The sequence below is a fragment of the Chlamydotis macqueenii genome, chromosome 1, assembly GCF_036417535.1.
Source record: "Chlamydotis macqueenii isolate bChlMac1 chromosome 1, bChlMac1.mat, whole genome shotgun sequence".
In the NCBI taxonomy this organism is placed as follows: domain Eukaryota; kingdom Metazoa; phylum Chordata; class Aves; order Otidiformes; family Otididae; genus Chlamydotis; species Chlamydotis macqueenii.
In genome coordinates this window covers 191,521,729-191,544,890 of record NC_141556.1, presented here as the reverse complement: position 1 = coordinate 191,544,890, position 23,162 = coordinate 191,521,729, and the positions used below count along the sequence as shown (strand labels likewise).

Sequence of the window (23,162 nt, the reverse complement as noted above, 5' to 3'; positions counted from 1 at the left end):
TGTGTACAGTGATCTTAATAATCTGTGTGGTCTGTCTTCCTACCCATCTGTGCTTTTAAATTAACCTAAATACATACTTCTGAAAGAAGAAATGAATTTTGACATTTTATTCTTTGTCAGCTTTCTAAAATGATAATAGGTAGCTAACGTGTTTGATACTTACAAGCAGAAAACATAAACTATTGATAGTATAAGATTATTGATACTACCAAATAACTAGCGATGGGCCAAAATAATCTAGAAAAAATGTTTTAAGTTTAATAAACTAGGATGTGTCTAAACAAGCGTTATAGCTTGGTCAAAGAGCATGCTTTTGAAGTATGCCTCTTGATTTGTCCCTGCTTACAATGCTTGCATGGCTCACACTGTGGAGTGTTCCTGGAGCATGTGAACTAGATTCCTTGTGGATAATACAGAAGTTGTGATCAGGAGCGCAGCTAATGTGCTCCAATGCCAAAGAGGATGGAGTCTGCAGGAAGAGAGTAGTCTCTAGCCTGAAGTAAGACTTTAAAATGTATATGATGTGGATATAAAGTTCTCTTAGCATTGTCTTCTGCTATACAGATCCAATTATTTTGGGCTATAGTAGTTGCTAATGTAGACGTGGCCTAATTATTATAAGAAATAATAAAAATAGAAGTGTAACCCCATAACTCTTTATTTCCATAATGCCAAAAATATGAATATTTGATATTCTAAGCAAATAAAAAGTTTTACTGACATTCCAGTTAATCTTAGAGAAAACTATTGGTTTCTTACTGTTGATGCTTTGAACAGAAGAAAATAATGTTTTCTGGTTTTATCAGCTGAGTACTGTCTAAAGAAAGAAAAGTAGCTGAAGTTTTATACTTAAAATGAACTACGTATTCTGTTTTATTCCAGAATATCTTAAAGTAAGGTCACATGATCCTGAAGAGGCCATAAGGCATGATGTTATAGTATCCATAGTTACTGCTGCTAAAAAAGATCTTTTGCTTGTCAATGATCACCTGCTTAATTTTGTCAGAGAACGAACACTGGACAAGCGGGTAAGACATAATTAGTACTAATAGTGCCTGTGCGTTATATTTCTAGACTGTAATTCTGCTTTTGAAAGAGCAATGCTTCTAAAAAAATGCTGAAGTAATTTTAAAATGACTAATGAAAACTAAGATAATGCAATAAATTTTGAAGCAGTCTATTTAATGATGCATCTTTTGCCCCTCACTGGATTGACACATTTTCCATTGTGCTGTATTTTTATTAAGATAATATGATTAGAAACAAATACGCTGAAGTACAACAATGTGGTTCCAGTTGTCTAGTTCTAGTAAAATTTTTAAGTCAAGTGAGACCCTTGTAAAACCTTGTAACATTTTTCGTAAGAAATTTTGCAAACAGGTTTCAAAATATATTGTAGATTACTGATGAAAAATGTTTCACCGTCAGAGGTAGCTAGTTTATCTGCTTTTAATTAGATCATTGCAAGACTGCAAATCAGTGTAGTAGTAGCTTTCACATTTGAATAGTCTTGAAATTTAGATTAGCTGTGTTTCATTATTTGGCAAAATTTGAGGTTTGCTGCTTATGTTAAACCATGGTAAACAGGACTGTAGATGGCAAACTTTCAAAATTGACATTATCACCTGATTTTTTCGTTTGGTGACATGCTTTCCCCTCTTGTACCTTTCATACAATTGCAAGTGTTCAGTATAGATCTATGAGAAAGGGTGTTGGCTTAAATTTGTAACAATTCTAAATTCAAGAGGCATACTTGCACTGTAGTTACTGATGTTGAAAGGTTTAGCGTAATAGATGCAATATAATATGTGTCCTAATGAGAAGGTTTGCACTTAGAACTCAGTTTAACTTCACTGTAAATTAAACTATTTTATTTTAGTGTAGAATAGAAAATACCTAGCAGGAAACTATGCAGTCTTTTCAGTTTTGAGTTTTTAACTGCTAAACTGGGTACTATTTCTTTTTCTCAAGTGGAGAGTGAGGAAGGAAGCGATGATGGGACTTGCACAGATATACAAGAAATATTCGTTACAATCAGAAGCAGGAAAAGAAGCTGCAAAACAGATATCATGGATCAAAGATAAACTTCTTCATATATATTATCAAAACAGTATTGATGACCGGTAAGTTAGTTGTGACAGCTAGGCGATTCTGTGGATAAGTGTGGTAACTTATTACACAGATTTGTTTTCCCTTTGCACTTAAGTGCTGACAAGGAGGAGACTTGATAATCTTGTATGTTTTGGTCCCGTGTGTAGTCTTACACATCTGCAGCCAAATGTTGTCCTGTGTTGTTTTCTTCTCCTTTTTTTTAAGGGCAAAAGTGATTCTAAAGAGTAAGATAGGTTGGAATATTTCAAAATTTTTAGCTGTACTTCACCACTGCTTTAGTAAAGGAGACCTTTTTTCATATTTCAGTAGCTTTCTAACTTTTATGTTAAAATTCAGTAAGTAAAATTACTTTAACGTATTTGCTTTAGATTTGCGTGTTGTTCCTGTAAAGATAAGTCTAGTACATGTAGTGACAATGCGTAAGGCACTTGACTGCAGAAGGTTAGTTTTTCTGTATGATGATAGTCATGAATTAGAGCCTTGTCCTGGATTTGTGGTGAAAGCAGTGCCTCTGTCATACAAGCTATAGCCTTGTATGTGGTTACTCATATTGAAATATAGAAGGTTGCACATGGGGAACTAGTTTGGGAACTAGTCTGCCTTGACTAATTAGGGCTGTCTTGGTGGCTTTGGAAATTAGCCTTTGGCCTTCACAGCATAATCAGGTACAAATGCATTGCAAACCCGTACAAATCCTTTCAAAAACTTGTGGTCTCAGTCGTCTCCAAAATAAGCAATTATTTCATGGTACAACGGAAGTGGACGGAACTGTCTGGATTTTCAGATCCAGTCAGACCCACTTACCTTTTTTTTAAACTTCAGGATTGTTTTAAACTAGCTGGGTTTGGGTTTTGACCACCCCCTTCAATTGTATGTAAGGATTTTCTTATTTGTAGCCTAGACATACGTGATTTTTTTTTTTTTTTTTAACCTATTTACTCTGTTCTGTTAACATTAATCTCAATGTGCAAAAGTCTTGGGCTTCTTGGTATTTAAGACTGCAACATGGGTTTAGTTTTCCTTTTGTTTTTTCTTCTCAATGTTTCCTAGGTAAGTGGCAGAGCCAAACCTTTCCTGCTCCTGTTTCCAAATAAGGAACTTCCATGCTATAGCAGAAGCTTTTAATAATTTCCCTCTGAATGTACTTGCATTTTTATTGTGGAAGCAAAAGAACTGGGATAAACTCAGCCCTTGGAGAAGGGGCTGGGGAAGGGTGGAGGGAAGGCAACTCTGTCTGATTAGTATCTGAATTGTTCTTCTGGTTTTCATGAAAATGTAATATAATCAACGTGATATTTCTGATTTTTATTTTAGGCCCATTGATTTGGGTCAATTAATGAATCTACCCCAATCCTGACCTGTAATGAAATTTGCTGATAACATCTCTTTGGACTCATAATTAAGATACATCCTTCTCTAAAATCCTTTGGTTCCTATCTAGACTAATACATCTGATTTTGATAATGTTCTCTCAAATATCTTATTGCTAACAGTAACATTACATCTTCTGTAATAATATATTTTTGTTTAGTTTATGCTGAGTTATATTGAAAGTTAAGTAACTTGACGTGTAGGTGTTTGATTAACGCCGTCTTGATATGCAGCAACTGATATCTAGATAGATCTGAGAATTTTTGGATGAATCTTTTAGCAATTCAAGGCCACTCACTTTTCTTGCTTTATAAGTTTCTTAACCCTGTATTTCAGATTACTTGTTGAACGCATCTTTGCTCAGTACATGGTCCCTCACAACTTGGAAACAAATGAACGAATGAAATGTTTATATTACCTTTACGCAACACTGGATTCAAATGCTGTAAAGTAAGTGCTATTTTTGACTTCTTGCAAAATAATTTTTGGTATTATTATTGAATATTGGTTCTAAATTGTTGTGGGTAGCCTAAGCCAGTGGACAAAAGTAGTTTACAAACAGAGAAAATAGAATGTAGCAATAGTATCTATTTTTCAAGTGAGATTTTGGGGGAAAAAAAAAAACCCCACAACTAATAAGGTTTTTTTTAACAAAGTGTGGTACCTGTTGACCACAAACAGGAAAAAAAAAAAGTACTGTCAAAGATCTGACAAGAAGCTTGAGTGCATATCAGTCCTTTTATGTCTGAAAAGAGGTAGCATAGATAGATTGGCTAGGATCTGGGATAGATTGGCTATCCTTAGAATCTTATCTGACAGCTTCACAATTAATATCCTTCTCGTTTTAGCAACCAGGATGACTTAAGAGTGGGAAGGAACTACTTGTTTGTCTTTCCTCCATTAGTATGCATTTTACTTGTTATGTTATGTGCCTTCTCCAGCTTAAAATGTGTATATGAGCATGAATTTGACTAAATGTAATGTAATGTTCACAGTTTGACTGAATTTAGTTAGTTTTACTTTGTTTTTCATTTTGTAGTACTCAGTCACTTGAAAATTGAATATAGATTTTTTTTTTCTCATGTAGGAGACTGGAAAAAGCTTTGTATATCAAAGAACAGCTTAAAAATCCTCAAAGCCTTCAAATACTGCAGAAACTGATGTTTGAATCCCCTACATTTCTTGTATCACCTGCCTAAAGATATTACAACTGTAACAAACTAAAATAAAGAATAATATATTAAAAATAAAAAGTTAGTGTTCTAGTAGTTTTTAGTACAGGCTAAACAATAATGTGTAATGGCTTCTTTTCAGTACTTGTTATTTCAGGCACAAATAACTTCTGAATTCTAGTTTTCATATGCAGCAGTACTAATTTGAAAGACATAATATCTTCAGTTAGTTATATAGAATTTGCTTTTTACTTGTAGATTCTGGAAGTTTTTCTAAATTAAGCTGTGACTTTTTTTCCCCCCCCTTCCTTTTTTTTTTTTTTTCTTTTTTCCCATATAGCTTATTTTTCCTGAGAAGTGTGCTAACTTTCAATTTTGTCAAATATCTCTAATGCATCTCTTACAAGCCCAATCGTGTCCACTTTTCACAATTTATTCATCTAGTAGCTGCTTTCCATGTGCAAGAAAAACATTGTTTTGATGATAAAAAATCTTAAACATCTGCTTTAGGCTGCTTCTTGGAATATTTTTAAAAGAGTGATTTCAGGCTTGTACAAATGAGTTCTTTATGGGCTAGACATCAGTTACTTCCTACTTCTTTTAAAGGCAGTATAATTAAGCATCTGAAATGAAACTTGTTTCAAAATTTCACTTTGTTCCAGTCTAATATGACTAATTAAATTTTCCATATCATGCCATTAGGAACCATTTAGCCTTTGCTCACACAGCAGTGAAATTTCAGATACACACATCCCTGAGTCTGAAGTTGAATTTAAATCTTCTTACTGGACAACTGTGTTATTTATTGACTAGATGACTTTGACAACTCTTTTTTATTTTTTAGAGCATTAAATGAAATGTGGAAGTGTCAAAATCTGCTACGACATCAAGTAAAGGATTTAGTTGACCTAATAAAACAACCCAAAGTGAGTTCAGTTTATCTTTATTCTGCAGTAAATATGCAGTTTTACTTAAAAGAATAAGCTATTTTTTATTCCATGTGTTTGATGATCGCAAGCTTATTTTTTAATGACAAGTAGAAAATATTGTGAAAGTTAACTGATTCCACTAGACTACACTTACGGTAGGAAATGTGTATACATTTTGTCAGTAAAAGTGAAGAGGTAGGGGTGTTTAGAAATTTTTAAAACATTTTGGCAGTCACGTGGTGCTGAAATATTTTCTCCCAGTGCTTGAGTTACATCTTGCCAGGATTGTTCTGGCTCTTGAAAGAGGGAAAAACCAGCATATTATTTTGACTGCCAAACTGAGTAACTAAGAGTAACCTATACGCCCTAACTACTTCTCTTATGTATGATTAGTAACATTCAAGAAATCAGAATGTTTTCATCCCAACAGGTTACTTGTTTCTCTTCCCTGTTGGAAAATTCTTAAATGTTGTATTGGAAATAGCAGACTACAATTGAATTCTTTGTTTACAAATTTGCTCAGAAGGAAAAAATGAACATTTATTGAGGATTTAGGATGTTTTCATAAAGTAAAATTTGGATTTGTTTTAGTTATATGTATGTACATACTCATGTTTAGGGGGGAAATTCTGAATATAAACTGGAATGTGATTAGAACTTGATTTTAATGTCAAAAGTTTAATCTGGTGCTTTTTTAACAGAAATAATATATATTAGAAAGTGCTGTCATGTTTACATTCGTGTATGTGTATGTGCATATGTGATTTTTATTTTCTGTATCCATATATACTCCTATACCACAGTAAATTTAGTGAAGTTTTATGACTGAATTATTCATTTGCTGGAATTACCTGAACAGGAAGAGCGAGTAACTGCATTTTTACAAGTGTGGTTGGATTGTCTAATGTATCTGCTTAGAAATGCTACTGTCTGGCAGGCAGAAAAAGATTTATCAAATGAAAGTACATCCCTTACTGTTTCAGTCCTGATTGCAGTGAAACTCATGATTTTGACTTAGTGCATTTAAAACATATTGTAATATTGTATTAAATTCTAAGCGCAGTAGTTCCTAGTATAACAATACTTCATTGTGTTTTGATGACTGGTTGAAATATTTTTCATCTACTGTTTTATATTCTTTGATGTAATTTAAATACACTTATGTATTTAAAACGTGAGTTACTTTGGTGATAATTTCTGCATTTCAGTTGAAAGTGCAATTTCGATTTTTTCCTTTTGTTTTCAAGGAGATGTAATGAAAGTTCTTTCTCAATTGTAAAATATCAAATATGATATGGACTTAAACATATAGGCTTTGATAAATGCCAGCATAAGCATCACATTCAAAAGAGTGTCTGCTGTTGATGTTGTTTGCATTTGTCCGTGTGGCTCTTGTTGTATCTTTTGCTGTTGAGTACTAATTCTCTACACTTCCATTTTCTTTTGAGTAACAGGACTGCATGGGAGAATTTAGAGGGCTTGTGATAGTCTTGAGATGCTGTCACGGACAGCAAAAGTGTTTTGAGTCAGGGAATTTGACTTAATTTAGTTTATCTTCAGCTAACATTAACTTTTTATTACAGATTCTGATACTGAGAAACAAAAGCAAACAAATAAACACTTAGAGAAACAGCCTTTGTCTCCCCTTTGGATGTGCCTCTTCCCTGCTCCAGTCTCCAGGCTCCTCGCTGCATGCTATGCTCAGTCCCTTCCATGAGGCGATGGCAGCACAGGAGATGGGGGTCAGGGCATGGTGGTCCCTTTCCTTTTGCTGCTTCTCATTTCTTACCTACTGCTCCAGCGTGGGTTCCTCCACTGACCACAGTCCCTTTAGATTAATAGTTTCTCCAGTGTCTCCTTTCTTAAATATGTTTTTTTTAGAGGCAGCATAGCCTCCCCTGACTGATTTGAAGTTTTGGTAGGTGGTGGGTTGGTTTGATGGTTGTGGAGCTGGCTGGAAGCAGGTTTGACTGACACAGGGTCGTCCCTGATCACCTCCTGCACAGGTCACCCCAGCAGCCCTTCATTACCCTAAACCCTGTCTGTTATGCCCAGTGCAGATGTATAGCTATTTTTAACAAAATTTTTTATTTCTGTGATGCTCTTTGTATGGTTTGTTTGTGTCCCTCCCCCCCCCCCCCCCCCCCCCCCCCCCCCAGTTGATAATTAATTAATATAATTAGAACATTGCCTTGTAAGATAAGAGTGCATTTTTATAATCGTGACCTGGAGAGGCATACAGTCCAACGCAGTAATAGTCTTGAGACAGATATCCATTAGCCATTCAGAGCTGTAGAAACTGTTTTATTTCATGAAACAAAACTGAAATGAACTAGTAACCTTTTAGAATATGACTTGGTGTTACCATATGTGCTTTTTCACTTTGGTCTAATTTCTCCACCTAATCTTTATAGCTTAACTGTTGATTTGTTTTTCTATAGATGTTGGTCTCTGTGGCAAGCGTAGGCATTGTGAGAACTCTCAGAGTTGAGGAGGGGTAGGACAAGAAGCAGTGTACAGAAGTTGCTACAAGGAAACTTTGATTAGATAGTAAGGAAAAAAAAACTTCAGTAAGAGTGATCAAATATGGGGAGTGGTTGTGAAATCTTCATCCTTGTAAATATTTACGATGCAACTAGATGAGGCCTGAAGCAAAATTTGATCTAAGTTGGCCCTGTTTTGAGTAGGTGGCTCAACCAGATGACCTACAGTTGTCACTTCCAACCTGCATTATTCTGTGTTTATGAATCTTTGAACTTTCCAGTCCACTGTTTTTCTCATCTTAGAGAAATTTTTTTTGCCCTTTAGTGAAACTCTTTTTCCCTCTTCAGACTCTCCTCAGTGTAAGCACTATAGAGGGTACTGGAAATGTGTTACAAAACTTTCCATTTTTGTTGATTGTAATTTCTCCTAATCTGAGACAGAACATACATCAAACTTACCTTTAAGATGAGTTACTTTTCTGAAGAGCAAAAGTGTAAATCACAGCCCCTCTTGTTTTCTGCTACAGCAGTGTTATCCATTTAAATAAAAAATGTAAACTTGCCTTTTCATCTGTGGAAAAGTGAGTACATGCTGATTTTGTCTGTATTAGAGTATAAGCTTCACTTGCTGCAGATATGCAGCTGTTCTGATGCTTCCATATTATGAATGCAAGATAATGTAGATCAAGTGCCACAGTAGATCATCTTAAAAAGAAATGTTTCTTAATCTTCTTCAGTCTGCCATTATTCAGTGGAGTTATACTACTAGAAATTTAAAAGAATACTTCTGACTCAAGTTATTTCATGTTTGGCTGAATGATTAGTAGTTTGGTCAACTTAAGGTCTGTTTTAATGGGAGCTTTAGCCAGTACTTGAAGACTTAGCTTATATTAAAAGACCAAACCAGTCAGAACCAAAGAAACTCCACGGTACAGTTCTGGTATTTTATTTTTTTTTTCCTGAGTTGCAAGAGGTGCAAATATTGAGGTTCTGTATCTGTCGACATCATTATTTGAATATTATAAACTAGATTTGATTTCTATTTTTTTTTTCCTTTCTTATCTGAACATACCTGTTCAGTTGTGACAGCCAAAAGCCCCCAAAATGATGTTGTTCTTCCAACACTAATAAGTGGCAGAAAGTTCTGCAGAAATACTTACTGGCTATAATTATCTGCCAGGTATCCATGTCAAAAGACAGAGAGGACGTTCACTAAAAAAAACATTGCTTGTCATAATCTCGGGCTGTATTTTTTTATACTCTGATCTTTCTGAGGTTGCCACTGTTTTCACACATTGTCACAAATTTGGTAATTAATTTCATCTTTTTAATGCCAAAAAAACCTGTGCAAATATGTTAGAATTCAAAATCTTATTTTCTTTCATAGTACCTAGTTGACTGCAGAACAGAAATGTACTCTGAAAAGTTGAAGGATACTCCTCCTGGAAATGCACTTCCATGTATTAGCCAAGGTTATTGTAATAAATTGTAATTTTGTTACCTCCAAAGCTAATGTGGCTTGTTTGAACCTTATTTGAGATCTATATGCAGATTTCATCAGTAAAATGCAAAGAAATTAGATGTGTCTGAACAAGACTTTGACCTCTATCTTAAAGTTCTTCTTATCTGCTCCATAATAATTCTAAGACTTCTATAAGAAAACGCTAGTGTCTTGCAACACTACCTCTTAGCGGCTCTTTTCCTGATACGAATCTGATGAAAAAGGCCCACTGTAGGTCTTCATTTGCTTAACGTTAAGTACTTCGGTAAGAAGACTTCTTTTTCTTCTAAGATGAGCTTCCTTTCTGAGTTGATTTAATATTGTTTTTGTGTTTGTAATTTTTAGGCTTGTCTACTTTCGCTTTTTTGTGTTATAAGGGGAGTTCTATAAAAGATAATTCTAGCAATGGCAGTGGCTAAACACTGTTCTTTTTAAATTTAAGTGCTTTTCAGTGAAAGCTCATAAAGTATGGTTGTGTTCCTATTAAAATATTTTATCAGAATATAATTTGATAGTTGTAGCCCATAATTGATACTATTTACATGCATTTATGAAGTTTTGCAGACTTTATAAGTTATGTCACTGAAGTTGATCTGTCAGAAGTCAGTTGGCAAAAGAGCAGCTTCCTTTCTGGGAAGATAATGGGTCTCTATGCTTTTGACAATGTTGCTGTAAGCTTGAATTTTATTTGAGGTTCCAATTTTCATTTTACTTATGAATATTTCAGAGTTGTTTAACAACAGCTATTACACAGCAATGAAATATGTTGATTTTTTTTTTTTTCTTTCATCCACCTCAGAAAAATTTCTGAAGAAAATAAATGTTACCTTCACTGTACAGTGAAGGATTCTCTTTGTCATTTTTACTGATAATTCCTTAATATTTCAAACTTCAATGTAATTCCATAAAACTTCCCGGTCTGTAGAATACCATGGATTACAACTAAAAGTGGGGGGGAAAAAGTATCTTGGGAACTAGTATGTCTACCTTTAGTAATAGGTGATATGTTCTGAAAACATCCCTTAATGGTTAGACATACAGTCTCGTAAATAATGTACTTACTATGTAGTTTTACCTCCTGTGAAATTTGTTGTATTCTTTTTTTTCCCCTCTTCCATTTACTCAGTATCAGAACTAACTCTTAATGTGGACCTTGTGAGACTTGAAATCCTATACCAGAAGAATTTACTGACAAAAGGAAAATAAATGAGATAAAAAGTCTGTTTTGTGTAACTTATTTTGCGTGTAAGATGCTATTGAATGACCTCATATCAGCAACAGTTTCACTGAAATCTAAGCTTCACAGTTATCCTGAAATGCAGCAATGTTTTCATTTTTTTGTTGTTGTTGTTATGTTCCCTGGTTGTTAATTTTCACAATTACGCTGCTATCGTCTGCCTTCCCTGTTCAGCTGAACAGGGGTAGCAGTTGTCTTACTATTGACTTGCTCTGTTCTTTACAATAAGGTGAGAACTACTGCTGAGACTACTTAAAGTCAATACCTGAACAAGAAGATAAAAGTGAATTTAATGCTTGCTGTTTGTTTCAAAGAGATTTTAGATGGAAAACAGTTCCAGAAATAACCCATTTCTGCTGTTCATAAATTATATAGTAGATTGACAAGTAATAAAAATATTTCACGTAAGTATATGTGAGACAGAGTGGTGCTGCAGGTGTGATCTACCTTTTATTTGTAACACACTGATGTGTTAGATAATTATAGATGCTGACTTGCTGATAATGGATTATGGAATTTTGGCCACTCAGTGTTCAAATGGAAAAATATAATGTAAAATTTTTACTTACTCAGTTTTTCTTTTTTGGCTTGCAGACAGATGCCAGCAGTAAAGCTATATTCTCAAAAGTGATGGTTATAACAAGTAAGTCAGTTTAAGTATTTACACTGTTTAAAAATTACAGTTGAAATATGTTCCTTTCTTGCTTTAAAAATAATTTAAGATCACCTTATTAAAATAAGTTTTGTAACAGATAAAACTTATCATGGTAAACACGATGTAACAATATGCTTTAAAGAATTAAGACAACTGTAAGCAGAGTTACTTCTTTACTGTGAAATGTCTCTAGTCATGAAGCCACATTTTGGCTCTTCTGTTGTGGACTAGTTAAAAATCTGGATGATCTAGAGTGTTGGTGTCTGCTTTAGCATTTATTACAGAATATACATTAACTGATGTTAACTGTCTAAATATCTAGTAACTTACCTGTCTTTGAGGTGTTGGTATTGTGAATGCTGTTGGAACAATGCAAAAGAATTTGAATTGCGGTGCCAGGGAAGGCACTTTGGAAACTAAAGAACTTCTGTGTAATCTGAACTCTGAGCAGAGGTGAAAAAAAAAAAAACAACAACCCCAAAGCGACACTTCTTGTTCCTCTGACTCACCATGCCAAAAGCATTAAAACTGGTACAAAGGAAAAGAAGTTACTTTAAAATCCTGAAATTTATTTTTAAATCCACCTTTTTAAAAAAAAAAAAAAATTGGTCAACTCTTCTGGAAAAAAAAAAGAATATATTACTTAAAGCTGTGAACATTTCTGAAAAAATGTGGAGGAAAAACTGAATCTTGCTTCTTGGTTGGCCGTGTTCCAAATCCTTTTTTTCCTTTTTTTTTTTTTTTTTTTTGTAATACAAAAGTTGATCGGTTTGTAATTTTTCTAATTCTTTTTGTCGCATTAAAAAAAAAAAATCAATGCAGCAAACCAAATACTTAGTAGAACTTGTTTTGAACTATCCTGTAGTCCTATACCTTTTTCTGTGCCAACTTTGCTTAACACCTACTTATACCAAAACCATGAAATATCCTAAATATACTAATACTTTGCCAATAAATTGGAATACTATAAAGCACAAAATATAAATATAAAATTAGTATGTAGTTTAAGAAATGCATTTTAAAAGCTTTTATAAAATGTTGCAAGCTGTTGTAAAGTTTACATTTAGTGAATGGATAATTTAGTAAAAATATGCTTTTGATGTTTTTCACACTTGTCATATCAGGTGATCTATATACAGAGTGTATTTTTTGTGGAGTATAGGGTTTGCATTCTGAGGTCAACTTCAGCTGTTACTATTACTGACAAGAGCATCTAAACTTGGTGAAAAATGAGTATGAAGGGTGAGGAAAGCAAATAGGCAGGGTAGGTCTGTGCATACACAAATTTTTAGAAATTAATGTCCTTACAGATATATCTGCACATGTTAAGGTGTTTTATGGGGTTGTGGTTTTTGAGGTTTTTGTTTTGTTTGTTTTTTTTTTTTTTTTCTGCACCCTTCTTGGTTAACTTAAACATACATAGAAACTTTCTTGGTGGCACATTTCAAACTTATGTAACTTACAATACTGATACTGACTGAAAAAAAACCCCAGTGATTTCTTTTGCTTATTTAAAGGAAACCTTCCTGATCCAGGGAAAGCTCAAGATTTCATGAAGAAGTTCACACAAGTTCTAGAAGATGATGAAAAAATAAGAAGTCAGTTAGAAATACTTGTTAGCCCAACATGTTCTTGCAAACAGGCTGAAGGATGTGTGGTAAGAATTGCTTTTAAAATATGTGAATATTTTTGGAACTGAGTTGATCATAAATTTAATTGAAACTTATATTTCAGAGGGAAATAACAAAGAAGTTGGGCAATCCAAAACAACCAACAAATCCTTTCCTGGAAATGATAAAGTTTCTTCTTGAGAGAATTGCTCCTGTGCACATTGATACTGAATCCATCAGGTATTTTTGTGTGTGTGTTGTTGGTCATAGATCACAGAGTTTGAAATTGGGATTTCTTATTTTGCCTTTAAGCACAAGCAGTAATGGATTGGGCGGGTGCAGTTTAAGGCCTGGTGACCTGCAGTATTTTCATGTTTCCCCTTGCTTAGGGGTTTCTGTCTCATCATTCAGAATGTAGCCTCAGAAATAATTCAGTTGTCATTTAGCACAGCTGGGACAACTTGTCAGTAAAAATGGATCTGTTGCTGATGGGGAAGTTTGGTTTGTGACTGACAGACTTATTTTTAAAATAAATTTCTGTCCATGGCTATTCATTGAAGCTTTCCACCCAGAATGTTAGCTCATAGTGACATAAACAGTAACTTAACTGAGAAAGGGAAGACTGTGGTGATGAGGCATCAAGACCGTAAGGAAGAGTAAACTAGTGAAGTTGGCGGGGGGGGGGGTGGGGGGAGTAATTGTTGAAATTATTATTTAACAGCTGTATTTGAGATATGTGGCACCTTATTAGAGATAACTGGTTCTAAATACTGATAAGTTCTTGTTTGTTAATTCCAACTACAGTAATTGATTTTTAAGTACTTAAGCTTTTCAGTTTCTGCCTGTCATGTATGCAATGTAATGGAACCATTGAGATTTCACTTAGAAAGAAATCTGTTTCTGATCTTGGATTAAGTATAATGTGTAGCCAGATTTTTACTTTAAATTTGAGAATACATTTTTTTTTCACATTCACAGAAGCAATATAAAGTGTATATTTAAAGTAATATTCACATGTGGCACTAAGTTGTAATATTTAATTTGCAGTCTATATACTGACTCACTGCCATACAGTATACAGGTGGAAAAAAGTAGTAAAAAGCACGTATTTTCAGTATTGTCACAGAATTGGTCTTCTCCCATCTTTGTAAAATTTCACTAAACTTCTGCTTCATTTTTGAGACACATACTGCTTGGGTTTTTCTTAATATATGGTATTTTTTGTCCAATTAGGGGCAGAAAAAAAAATATTGAAAGTCTGGGAAGTCTCTCCCTTGGTTTGCTACCAGTTGGGTTTTTGGGGTTTCTCTTTTTTGGTGGTGTTGTGTTGGTTTGTGTGGGTTGAGGGGGGGGTGCGGCTATAAATAAGATTACAGGATTTACGGGATGTACTGATGGAATATTCTGAGTATTGTTCAACTCTTGATAGGGAAGCTGCCTATACCACTCAGTAATAGGATCATGTAGATAATCACAATTTCCCTTCCTAGGGTACAGTGTAAGAAAAATTCAAGCATTACTGTCAAGGTGAAATATGCAGGAGATAGATATTTTTTTTTTATTTATTTTTTTTTTTTATCAACTCTTAGCATAGCTGTTTAATGATTTTTTTTTTTTTTTCCCCTCCTCTTGGTTATAGACTAAACATTGTAAAGAGTTGTTTTGTGTCAATTATTAACAATCCATAGCAGCTATTAACCTCACCATAATTCTTACCTGTATTTGTTACTTGCGGTGCTCAAATTGCTTTCTTATTTTGGTCATCATTCCAGAGTAATTTGTATATAGTTCTTAATTCAAGATGGATAAACACTTTTGAATTTAATGCTTCATAAGCTTTGATTTAAATAGGAGATGAGGGCAACTGGGTTATGTGTGTAGTTGACTTGTATTTGTTTTATAACAAGCTCATGTTTTGTGTTTTAAATAATTTCTGTTAATAAGATTATGTCTTAAACTTATGAAAACAGTCATACACAATGGAATTGCAGTAAATACAAAGGCATGCTTTGTTTTCTTCTTCAGTGCCCTTATCAAGCAAGTGAACAAGTCTATAGACGGAACAGCTGATGATGAAGATGAGGGTGTACCTACTGACCAGGCAATAAGAGCAGGTCTTGAATTGCTTAAGGCAAGTATACTCCTGGTGGTCAGTGAGCATCTGAAACTTTCTGAAGCAACTTTGTTAAAATAAATTCTCAATTAGCACTCAGTATCTTTAATCATAAGCATGCGGTGGCTATTTGGAAGAATACGTTGGTTTTGGTTCTCGGTGCTCATCTCATGTGGCACATAAGGTTATCTTAAATAATTTAGAAGTTTTTCTGGAAGTCAAAGGAGTTGCATGCGTGACATCAGCAGCTGAGTTTTGATTATTAGAGTGTGAATTCAGCAGTTTGTGAATACAGTTATGCTACTTTTGAAACTTGTATAGCAGTACAATACCGTGGTTCCCTTGAGTTCTTCATAAATTGGGGTCTTACCTGTTTCAACTATGTGTAATCTTTGAGACTCACTTAACATAGCAAACCCCATCAGGATGCATTTCTGGGGACATTGTACAAAATTTCTTACTCTGTTATCCCTTTTTCTGTGAAGGTAAAGGGCTCATCACTGTGTTATGTACAAATACTGTTAAAAGTGTGAACTTTTAAAATGCAGCTACATAGGGCTTTTTGTTTCACTTACTGTCTCTCAAAGACTTTAGGCTAAAAGCACTATGTAGTGTCAGCTTCCCCTGTACTTTTGCAGAAAGGTACTTGGGCCATAGTACCACCTCAGTTATATGATAGTGTTGGGAGTTGTCCAGCTGAGGGTTGACTTCAGAGGCCTCAAAATCTAAAGGACTCTCATTGAAGTTTTCAGAATGTTTTTAGATCAATTAAGGGCCTAGTAGATACATCTGAGAGCATGTGACTCTTTAGCCAGATGTGCAAAAGTGCAAAGAGCCAATAGCACAAAAATGAATCTGAGTAAGAATCATGCCATGAAGGACTACCTATTTGAAAGAAAATTCCCACGTCATTACTTACATATTCATATGAACTGGCATGACGCATTTAAGGAAGAGGAGTGAGATTGTCTTGTAGAAAGTGATCTGTTTATCATGAGAAGAATCTAGAAAGGACAAATGTAAGATTTCAGAAAAGCAAATACCATACAAGGAAGTGAGGAGGAAGGTACTTGATGAAAACAGAAAACTGTGGGTGAAGAAGCTCCTAGATTTTGAGGATCATTTCTTTGCAATGGGTCACAATATTATATGGCAAGAAACTAATAATCAAGAGCCACTTAAAAATGAAGAAAGGCAAACTTCCAGGGAGGATGAAATGAGAGGGTTTTTAAAATTTTTAAATAACATGAGAAATCTGTCATACTTGAAAACAGAGTCCAAAAATCTGAAGGAAAGGTACAGGTTTTAGTAAGCTGCTGTGGAAAGCTTGAGGGACTGGAGACCCTATTGAGTATGTCTACATTACTATTTTAGAAGTAGGAACTTCACTTCAGAGCACAGCTGGTTGTTCCACTTAGCAAACAAGTGTGAAGTCTAGAAGCACACAAGCTGGATTCCTTTTAGAGAAAAAAAATGGTGAGATGGGCTTCAGAAGCACATGTTGTGCTGCAGTGGCTAAAGTGGGTTCAGTCAGTCTAGAAATACTCCGAAGTAAAACCCTTGAAATGTAGATACTCCTTTCTTGGCATCAATTATCTTTCTCTTAGGACCTGCTTCTGCTATAACCCTTGCCAATGTAGATACAACCACTAAGAAGTACACATTCACAGTAATAGAAGAAGAAATTGAGACTGGAGAAATAAGTTAAAACTGATGAGATCATGTATAAAGACACAGAAATTTAGGAGGTCCTAAAAAAAAAAAAAGTCCAAAAAAGAGAAATATGGATCCAATGACAAAAAAAACCCAAGCAGAATATTATAAATATTCCAGTATGACATTGGAAAATGACACTTGATGGAATGTTCTATATAAGTGGACTTTAAAAAAAATATTAACATGACTTTTATCTTATTTTTGCAGGTACTTTCATTTACACACCCTATCTCATTTCATTCAGCTGAAACTTTTGAATCTCTCCTGGCTTGCCTGAAAATGGATGATGAAAAAGTGGCAGAAGCTGCATTACAAATTTTCAAAAATACAGGAAGTAAAATTGAAGAAGACTTTCCTCATATACGATCGTAAGTTGTATATCTCTTACTCTGTTTGAGTAGTGTTGTTTACTATATGGATTTTTGGAAGTTCTCATTTTTCCGTTTGCATACTAAAGCATTATCCTACATTCTTTTGGAAGAAAGTATGACTTCAGATAAAACAGGAAAGAGATTTGAATAACTTGAAAATGCCGTGCTTTTTGAAGAATGGAAATGAAATGAATATATCCACAGTAGTGACAGCTGATATGTCACTGATACTACTATAATTTTTATCAATGCCCTTCAGAACTACTTATGTTTTTTCCTAAATTAAATATATGGCAACGTAAAGACACTCTTTGCAATTCAGCAATGTTGTATAGACAAGAATATTTCCAAAAGACCATTTAGTAACTTATGCAGATAAAATGTTTCTCTTACCACATGATATTTTATCAACAAAAACCTGTTTGTTTTTTTATTTGTAAGCCATATAAATAATGCTTTTTTTCTTTCCTTGAAGTAGTTGTCAAAACCAGAACAGTTAGTGCTTTTGCAGAGGTGTTGTATTCTGCATATGTATATCTGTGGTTTTTTGCTAGTTTGATATTTTGGAAGATTTTCAATTTGTGAAAAGGTACTTACTTTTTTTTTTTTTTTTTTTTAAAGTGCTTTGCTTCCAGTGTTGCATCATAAAGCTAAAAAGGGACCCCCTCGTCAAGCCAAGTATGCTATTCACTGCATCCATGCAATATTTTCCAGCAAAGAAACACAGTTTGCACAGATATTTGAGGTAAAATTAAAATTTTAAAGTTAACTTTTATTAGTATTTTATGTTGCATATGTAAGTTAAGTGATACAGTGGTAATTTATATGCAAGTTGTACCAAATTTAGAAAATATAATCCCCCCCCCCCCCCCCCCCCCTTTCCCTTTTATTCTCATACGGTTTGGCCGGAAAAATAGTAGTGGAGGATGTTTTTTGTATCCCATGATCCATCATGTTTACAGTTATGTATTTTAGCAGACAGTAGAGTAAAACAGCGTTGGACTGTTTGCTAGAACTGTGAACTGCTTATGGAAAGAGGAACAATACGTCACTCCTTACCTCTGTTGGGACTGGCCCCATGTATTTAAATGGTTACAGAAATTATGGAAAACTGAATTATGGTAGAGACTATATTCAAATAGATTTTATAGTTATAACTGCAAATGTACTTTTTAATTAATGCCCATCAGTCTTTTATCTTAAAGACTGAATCATAGTCCATTACTGAAATTGCCATCTGGCGATGTACTATGCTGTCTTCTTCAACAAGAAAACAATGCTTTTTAGTTCATTGTTTCCTAAACAATCCTGCTTGAGCTACTACTATTTGAACTACCCACATGTGATAAACTTATATCTGTCATCCTGACTTTTCTTTTGATTTGTAGGGTTGGTGGATGTTTCTTTATATTTAAACAGTTAATACTTCTTTTTAAATTGTATTTTTGAAATAGAAATAGACATGGACAACTTGGTACAGAACTGTCACCCCCGTCTCTCCAGTAAGAGACAGATTATACGAGTAATACCTGAATTTGTTGCCTTTATTGTAGCCACTGCATAAAAGTCTGGATCCAAGCAATTTTGAGCATCTCATTACACCGTTGGTTACTATTGGCCATATAGCCATGCTAGCACCTGATCAATTTGCTGCACCTTTGAAATCTTTGGTTGCCACTTTTATTGTTAAAGATTTGCTAATGAATGATAGGGTAAGTATTTTTAAAATCTCATATTAAGATTCTGTTTCTCCTGTAGTATGATATTCAACAAGTACTTGTGAAAATTTTTGGCTTGCTGATTCTACTTTTTGTCTTCAAATTTCCGCATGTACTATTTGACTCAAGTGAAAATACACACTACAGGAAAGGAGACAGTACTAATTTGGTAGTCTTTACAGAAGCAACAAACTGTATAGCACAGGATTTGATCATTCATGACTGGCCTTTTGTTAAAAATGGGAAAATTGTTATTGACTTCACTCACTAAGTCACAGAATCACAGAATTATCAAGATTGGAAAAGACCTAAAAGATCATCCAGTCCAACCATCACCAGTACTTCTCAGCTAAATCATATCCCTCAACACAACATCCAGACGTTTCTTGAACACCCCCGTGGTCGGTGACTCCACCACCTCCCTGGGCAGTGCATTCCAGTGCCTGACTGCCCTTTCTGAGAAGTAATATTTCCTAATGTCCAGCCTGAATCTCCCCTGGCGCAGCTTGAAACCATTGCCTCTAGTTCTATCACTGTCTACACGAGAGAAAAGGCCGACCCCTAGCTCACTACAACCTCCCTTCAGGAAGTTATAGAGAGCTATAAGGTCTCCCCTGAGCCTCCTCTTCTCCAGACTGAACAATCCCAGCTCCCTCAGCCGCTCCTCATAAGGCCTGTGCTCCAGACCCCTCACCAGCTTCGTAGCCCTCCTCTGAACGCGTTCCAGGGCCTCAATGTCTTTCTTGCAGTGAGGGGCCCAAAACTGAACACAGTACTCAAGGTGCGGCCTCACCAGTGCCGAGTACAGGGGGACAATTACCTCCCTGTTCCTGCTAGTAACACTGTTTTTGATGCAAGCCAGGATGCCGTTGGCCTTCTTGGCCACCCGGGCACACTGTCAGCTCATGCTCAGCCGAGCATCAATCAGTACCCCCAGGTCCGTTTCCTCCACACAGTCCTCCAGCCACTCCGCCCCAAGCCGATAGCGCTGCCTGGGGTTGTTGTGGCCGAAGTGCAGGACTCGGCATTTGGTCTTGTTGAACCTCATCCCATTGGCTTCAGCCCAGCTCTCCAGCCTGTCCAGATCAAACCAGCAGACCAAGAGGATGTCAGGGGAGTAACAGCATTGCAGGCAGTGAGAAAACCACTGTTCCAAGATGAGCACAGGCCAAGTTTTATGATATGGTTGAGAGAAGTAATTTCAAACAGGCACAGTGAAAACACTAGGTGAATTTGGGGGAAATTAGGTAGACAGCTATAGACAGCACAGTCTTAGAGATGAATAAGTTAGCTTGGAGGTGAATATGAGAAAACCTATGGATCAGTCATTAGGTGAAGTTGTGCCCTGATCCACAGGCAGAGCACAGAAAAATGACCCACTTGACTGGAGCAGACAGACAGTCTTCACAAAAGGCATTTTACACCCAGAGCAGGTTTTACTCAGCCAGCCCTGATAGACTGTGATAGTGGGGACAGAATGAGGGACTCATAAGCTCACGCTTATTTTGGATGTACATCTAAACTTAGGGGGTCAGTGTCCCTCATTCTGCCTTTCTGTGGATGGGAAGGTGAAAAACTTGTTCTGGCTCATCCCCAAAGTCCTAGATAATTTCCCCTATAGCAGCCTCACCTATAGATCTTCCAATTCATTGAGTTTCCAGCTGTCCTGGAAGCCATAGTTAATTTCTATCTATATCTACTCTGTTACCTAGGAAAACTACTGTGTTAAAGAAGTTTTGATGGTCTGCTTGGTCAACACAGGCATGCCTCTGACATTCCCTCACTCTCACCTATTGTTTATGTTTTGCTGTAGGTGAAATAACTTAATCCGTGGAGATCAAGCAGCAAAGAGATAAAGTCTCTTATCTTGAGCAAGCATGTTGTGATTTTTTTAGGAAGTATAATGCATTTGAAACTAAAATACACTGTTTCAATGGAAGACTGTGAATTTTAATTTTTCTAATACTTCTGTACTGATAGTGATTATAAAGTGAAAAAAATAACTTGTGCATTGTCAGCCATTGTTTGGGGAAAGATTTCCTGTCTAAAGCCTCTGGAACCTCTCTTGAGGTTCCAATCTACTAGGCATGGAAACTTACATTCAAAGCAATGGCTATTACACTCTAAAGCACAGTAGTTTTCAGGTCACAATAACAAAAAACCACCCCTCTTTACTACTGTAAATTTGCTGATGCTTGAATAGTGAGGCAAGAACAGTATCTCACTTCTGTAATCGTTACTGCTATAAAATACAGAAAGCATATAGCTAACCAGTAGAGTGCTGCTGTAATATTCTCCGAAGCAAACACGAAAGAGGACATTATAGCAGACTTCACTGAAGACGAAGAGTAGTGTAACAAAATGTAACATTTGGTTTAGCTTCCAGGAAAAAAGACAACAAAGCTTTGGGTGCCAGATGAAGAAGTGTCTCCTGAAACACTTGTTAAAGTAAGTAGCACTTACTATATTTTCCCATGATTGTGTATGTAATATTTAATAAAGAAAGTTAAGTATCTGGATTGCTAAAGCTGTCAGCTGCTTTTCTCTGTTTTCTCCTCACCTTTGTAAAACTAAAAAAGAAGTAACTATTTTTAGATTGAGGATGTTAGCAGAATATGTGGTTTTGGAGTGCCAGAAGAAAAGCATTTGCTTTTGGGAGCATCTACTTTTTTTACTTTTGTAAATAAATTTACATATACACTTTACTGAATTTTTATTATAGCTTATAATTTTTATAGGCTTAGATTTGGTGTGCAACACTTAAGTATTCCAGATATTATCACAGTTAAAGTAAAATTATTTTTTCCCCTCCTGTTTAACATTGGAGTTAAATACCACAGAGACTTAGTTTAAAGTCTTCCATTCGTTGTTTGAATTTTTATGACATTCCAAGAAACTTTCAGTGCTGTTTTCGAATAAAGAAAAAATTGTTCTTTGATTTGTCAGTTTCCTCAAATCAATAAACATGTTAAATTACTTTTCTCTGTGTATGTTGTGTATTAGAAAAAAACCTAGATTTATTTATTTTTTTAAAGCACTTTACAATGATGGGAGTTCTGTTGTTGCTGGGTTTTTGTTGTTTTGTTTTGTTTTTTTTTTTACTTAAAAATGTCATATTAAGCTTGTTCTTTTTTATGGGAGTAAACTTATTATGATTTCTGGGCTTGGTGATAGGTATTCTCATGCAATTTTTTGCTCAATCAGAAATAGACTTATGCTATGGAAAGTACATCCTATGCCTGTATTTGTTTTTAAATGCCCTTTGGAACAGGGATAGATCATGCTTTCATATTTTCTTTCAGAATTAGAAAGATACTTGTGCTTTGTATCATGCTGTTTCTAAGTTAACTACAGCAGTCATTTAATTTCTGATGGTGTTAAGAAGTCCTTTGCCTTCTCTTGTTAAGTTTTTAAACACTTTGTAGCATACCTCCTTCTCTGCCTGTTTAGTAAGTACTTTGGTTTCCAGCTTCATACAGAACTGGAAATGCTCAGTTTTGTTTTGAGTCGGTTTGTTGGCTTTTTATTCATTTGACTACAGCAAGGGTATTTTTGTGTTTGTGCAATTCCATAGTTACACACTACACTCCAAAAACTGTTAAAAGAATGCATGTTTGTTTTTATTTCATGAACTGATACTTTAAAACAGACATGATTTCACTCCAGTGATAATACATGTAACTTGAAGTAGTAAATACTAATTGTCTGTCTCAATTTTTTTTAACCATTTGTGAAGCTGTAATATCTCTAAAATGCACTTTGGTGTTGACAAAATTTTTCATACAATTGACCAGTTGGAACAGAATTGGCTTATAAAAAATCTTAAGACAACTTAGAGTTGAAGCCAAGCCTGAAAGCTGTGAGAAGCATTTATTGGCAAGTGAAAACAGGTTATTGTGAAAATCAATCTGCAAATTTAATTAGCATGTATTACCACTGAGAAGCCTGTATTTAGTGAACACTGCAGGCCACACCATTAGTTTATGAACAAATCTCTCTAACAGTGTCTTTTTCTGGTTTTAAAACCCTTTTTAAAAAGGCTCACTTTGTAACATAACTGTATAATATGGGGATCTTAAAACTAGCAAGTCTAAATATGAAATGGGGAAGGACTGATGAAGACAAAATTATAGTATCATCCAGCCTAACAGATGTAGGCTGATATAAGCTAGCC

General features: G+C 35.1%; 1 protein-coding gene across 4 annotated transcripts in view; it reads left to right on the top strand.

The window, feature by feature from the left end:
- PDS5B (PDS5 cohesin associated factor B) overlaps nt 1-23,162 on the top strand; it is a 118,867-nt gene that overhangs the window by 56,698 nt on the left and 39,007 nt on the right. For all 4 annotated transcript variants that reach the window (XM_086771994.1, XM_086771991.1, XM_086771993.1 and 1 more), the window contains 12 exons: nt 883-1,028; nt 1,972-2,123; nt 3,820-3,933; nt 5,500-5,581; nt 11,400-11,448; nt 12,978-13,117; nt 13,195-13,310; nt 15,096-15,201; nt 17,107-17,267; nt 17,892-18,015; nt 18,824-18,982; nt 21,368-21,436. In XM_086771994.1, coding sequence (XP_086628120.1) covers nt 883-1,028; nt 1,972-2,123; nt 3,820-3,933; nt 5,500-5,581; nt 11,400-11,448; nt 12,978-13,117; nt 13,195-13,310; nt 15,096-15,201; nt 17,107-17,267; nt 17,892-18,015; nt 18,824-18,982; nt 21,368-21,436 — 1,418 coding nt within the window. The remainder of the gene's footprint in view (nt 1-882; nt 1,029-1,971; nt 2,124-3,819; nt 3,934-5,499; nt 5,582-11,399; nt 11,449-12,977; nt 13,118-13,194; nt 13,311-15,095; nt 15,202-17,106; nt 17,268-17,891; nt 18,016-18,823; nt 18,983-21,367; nt 21,437-23,162) is intronic.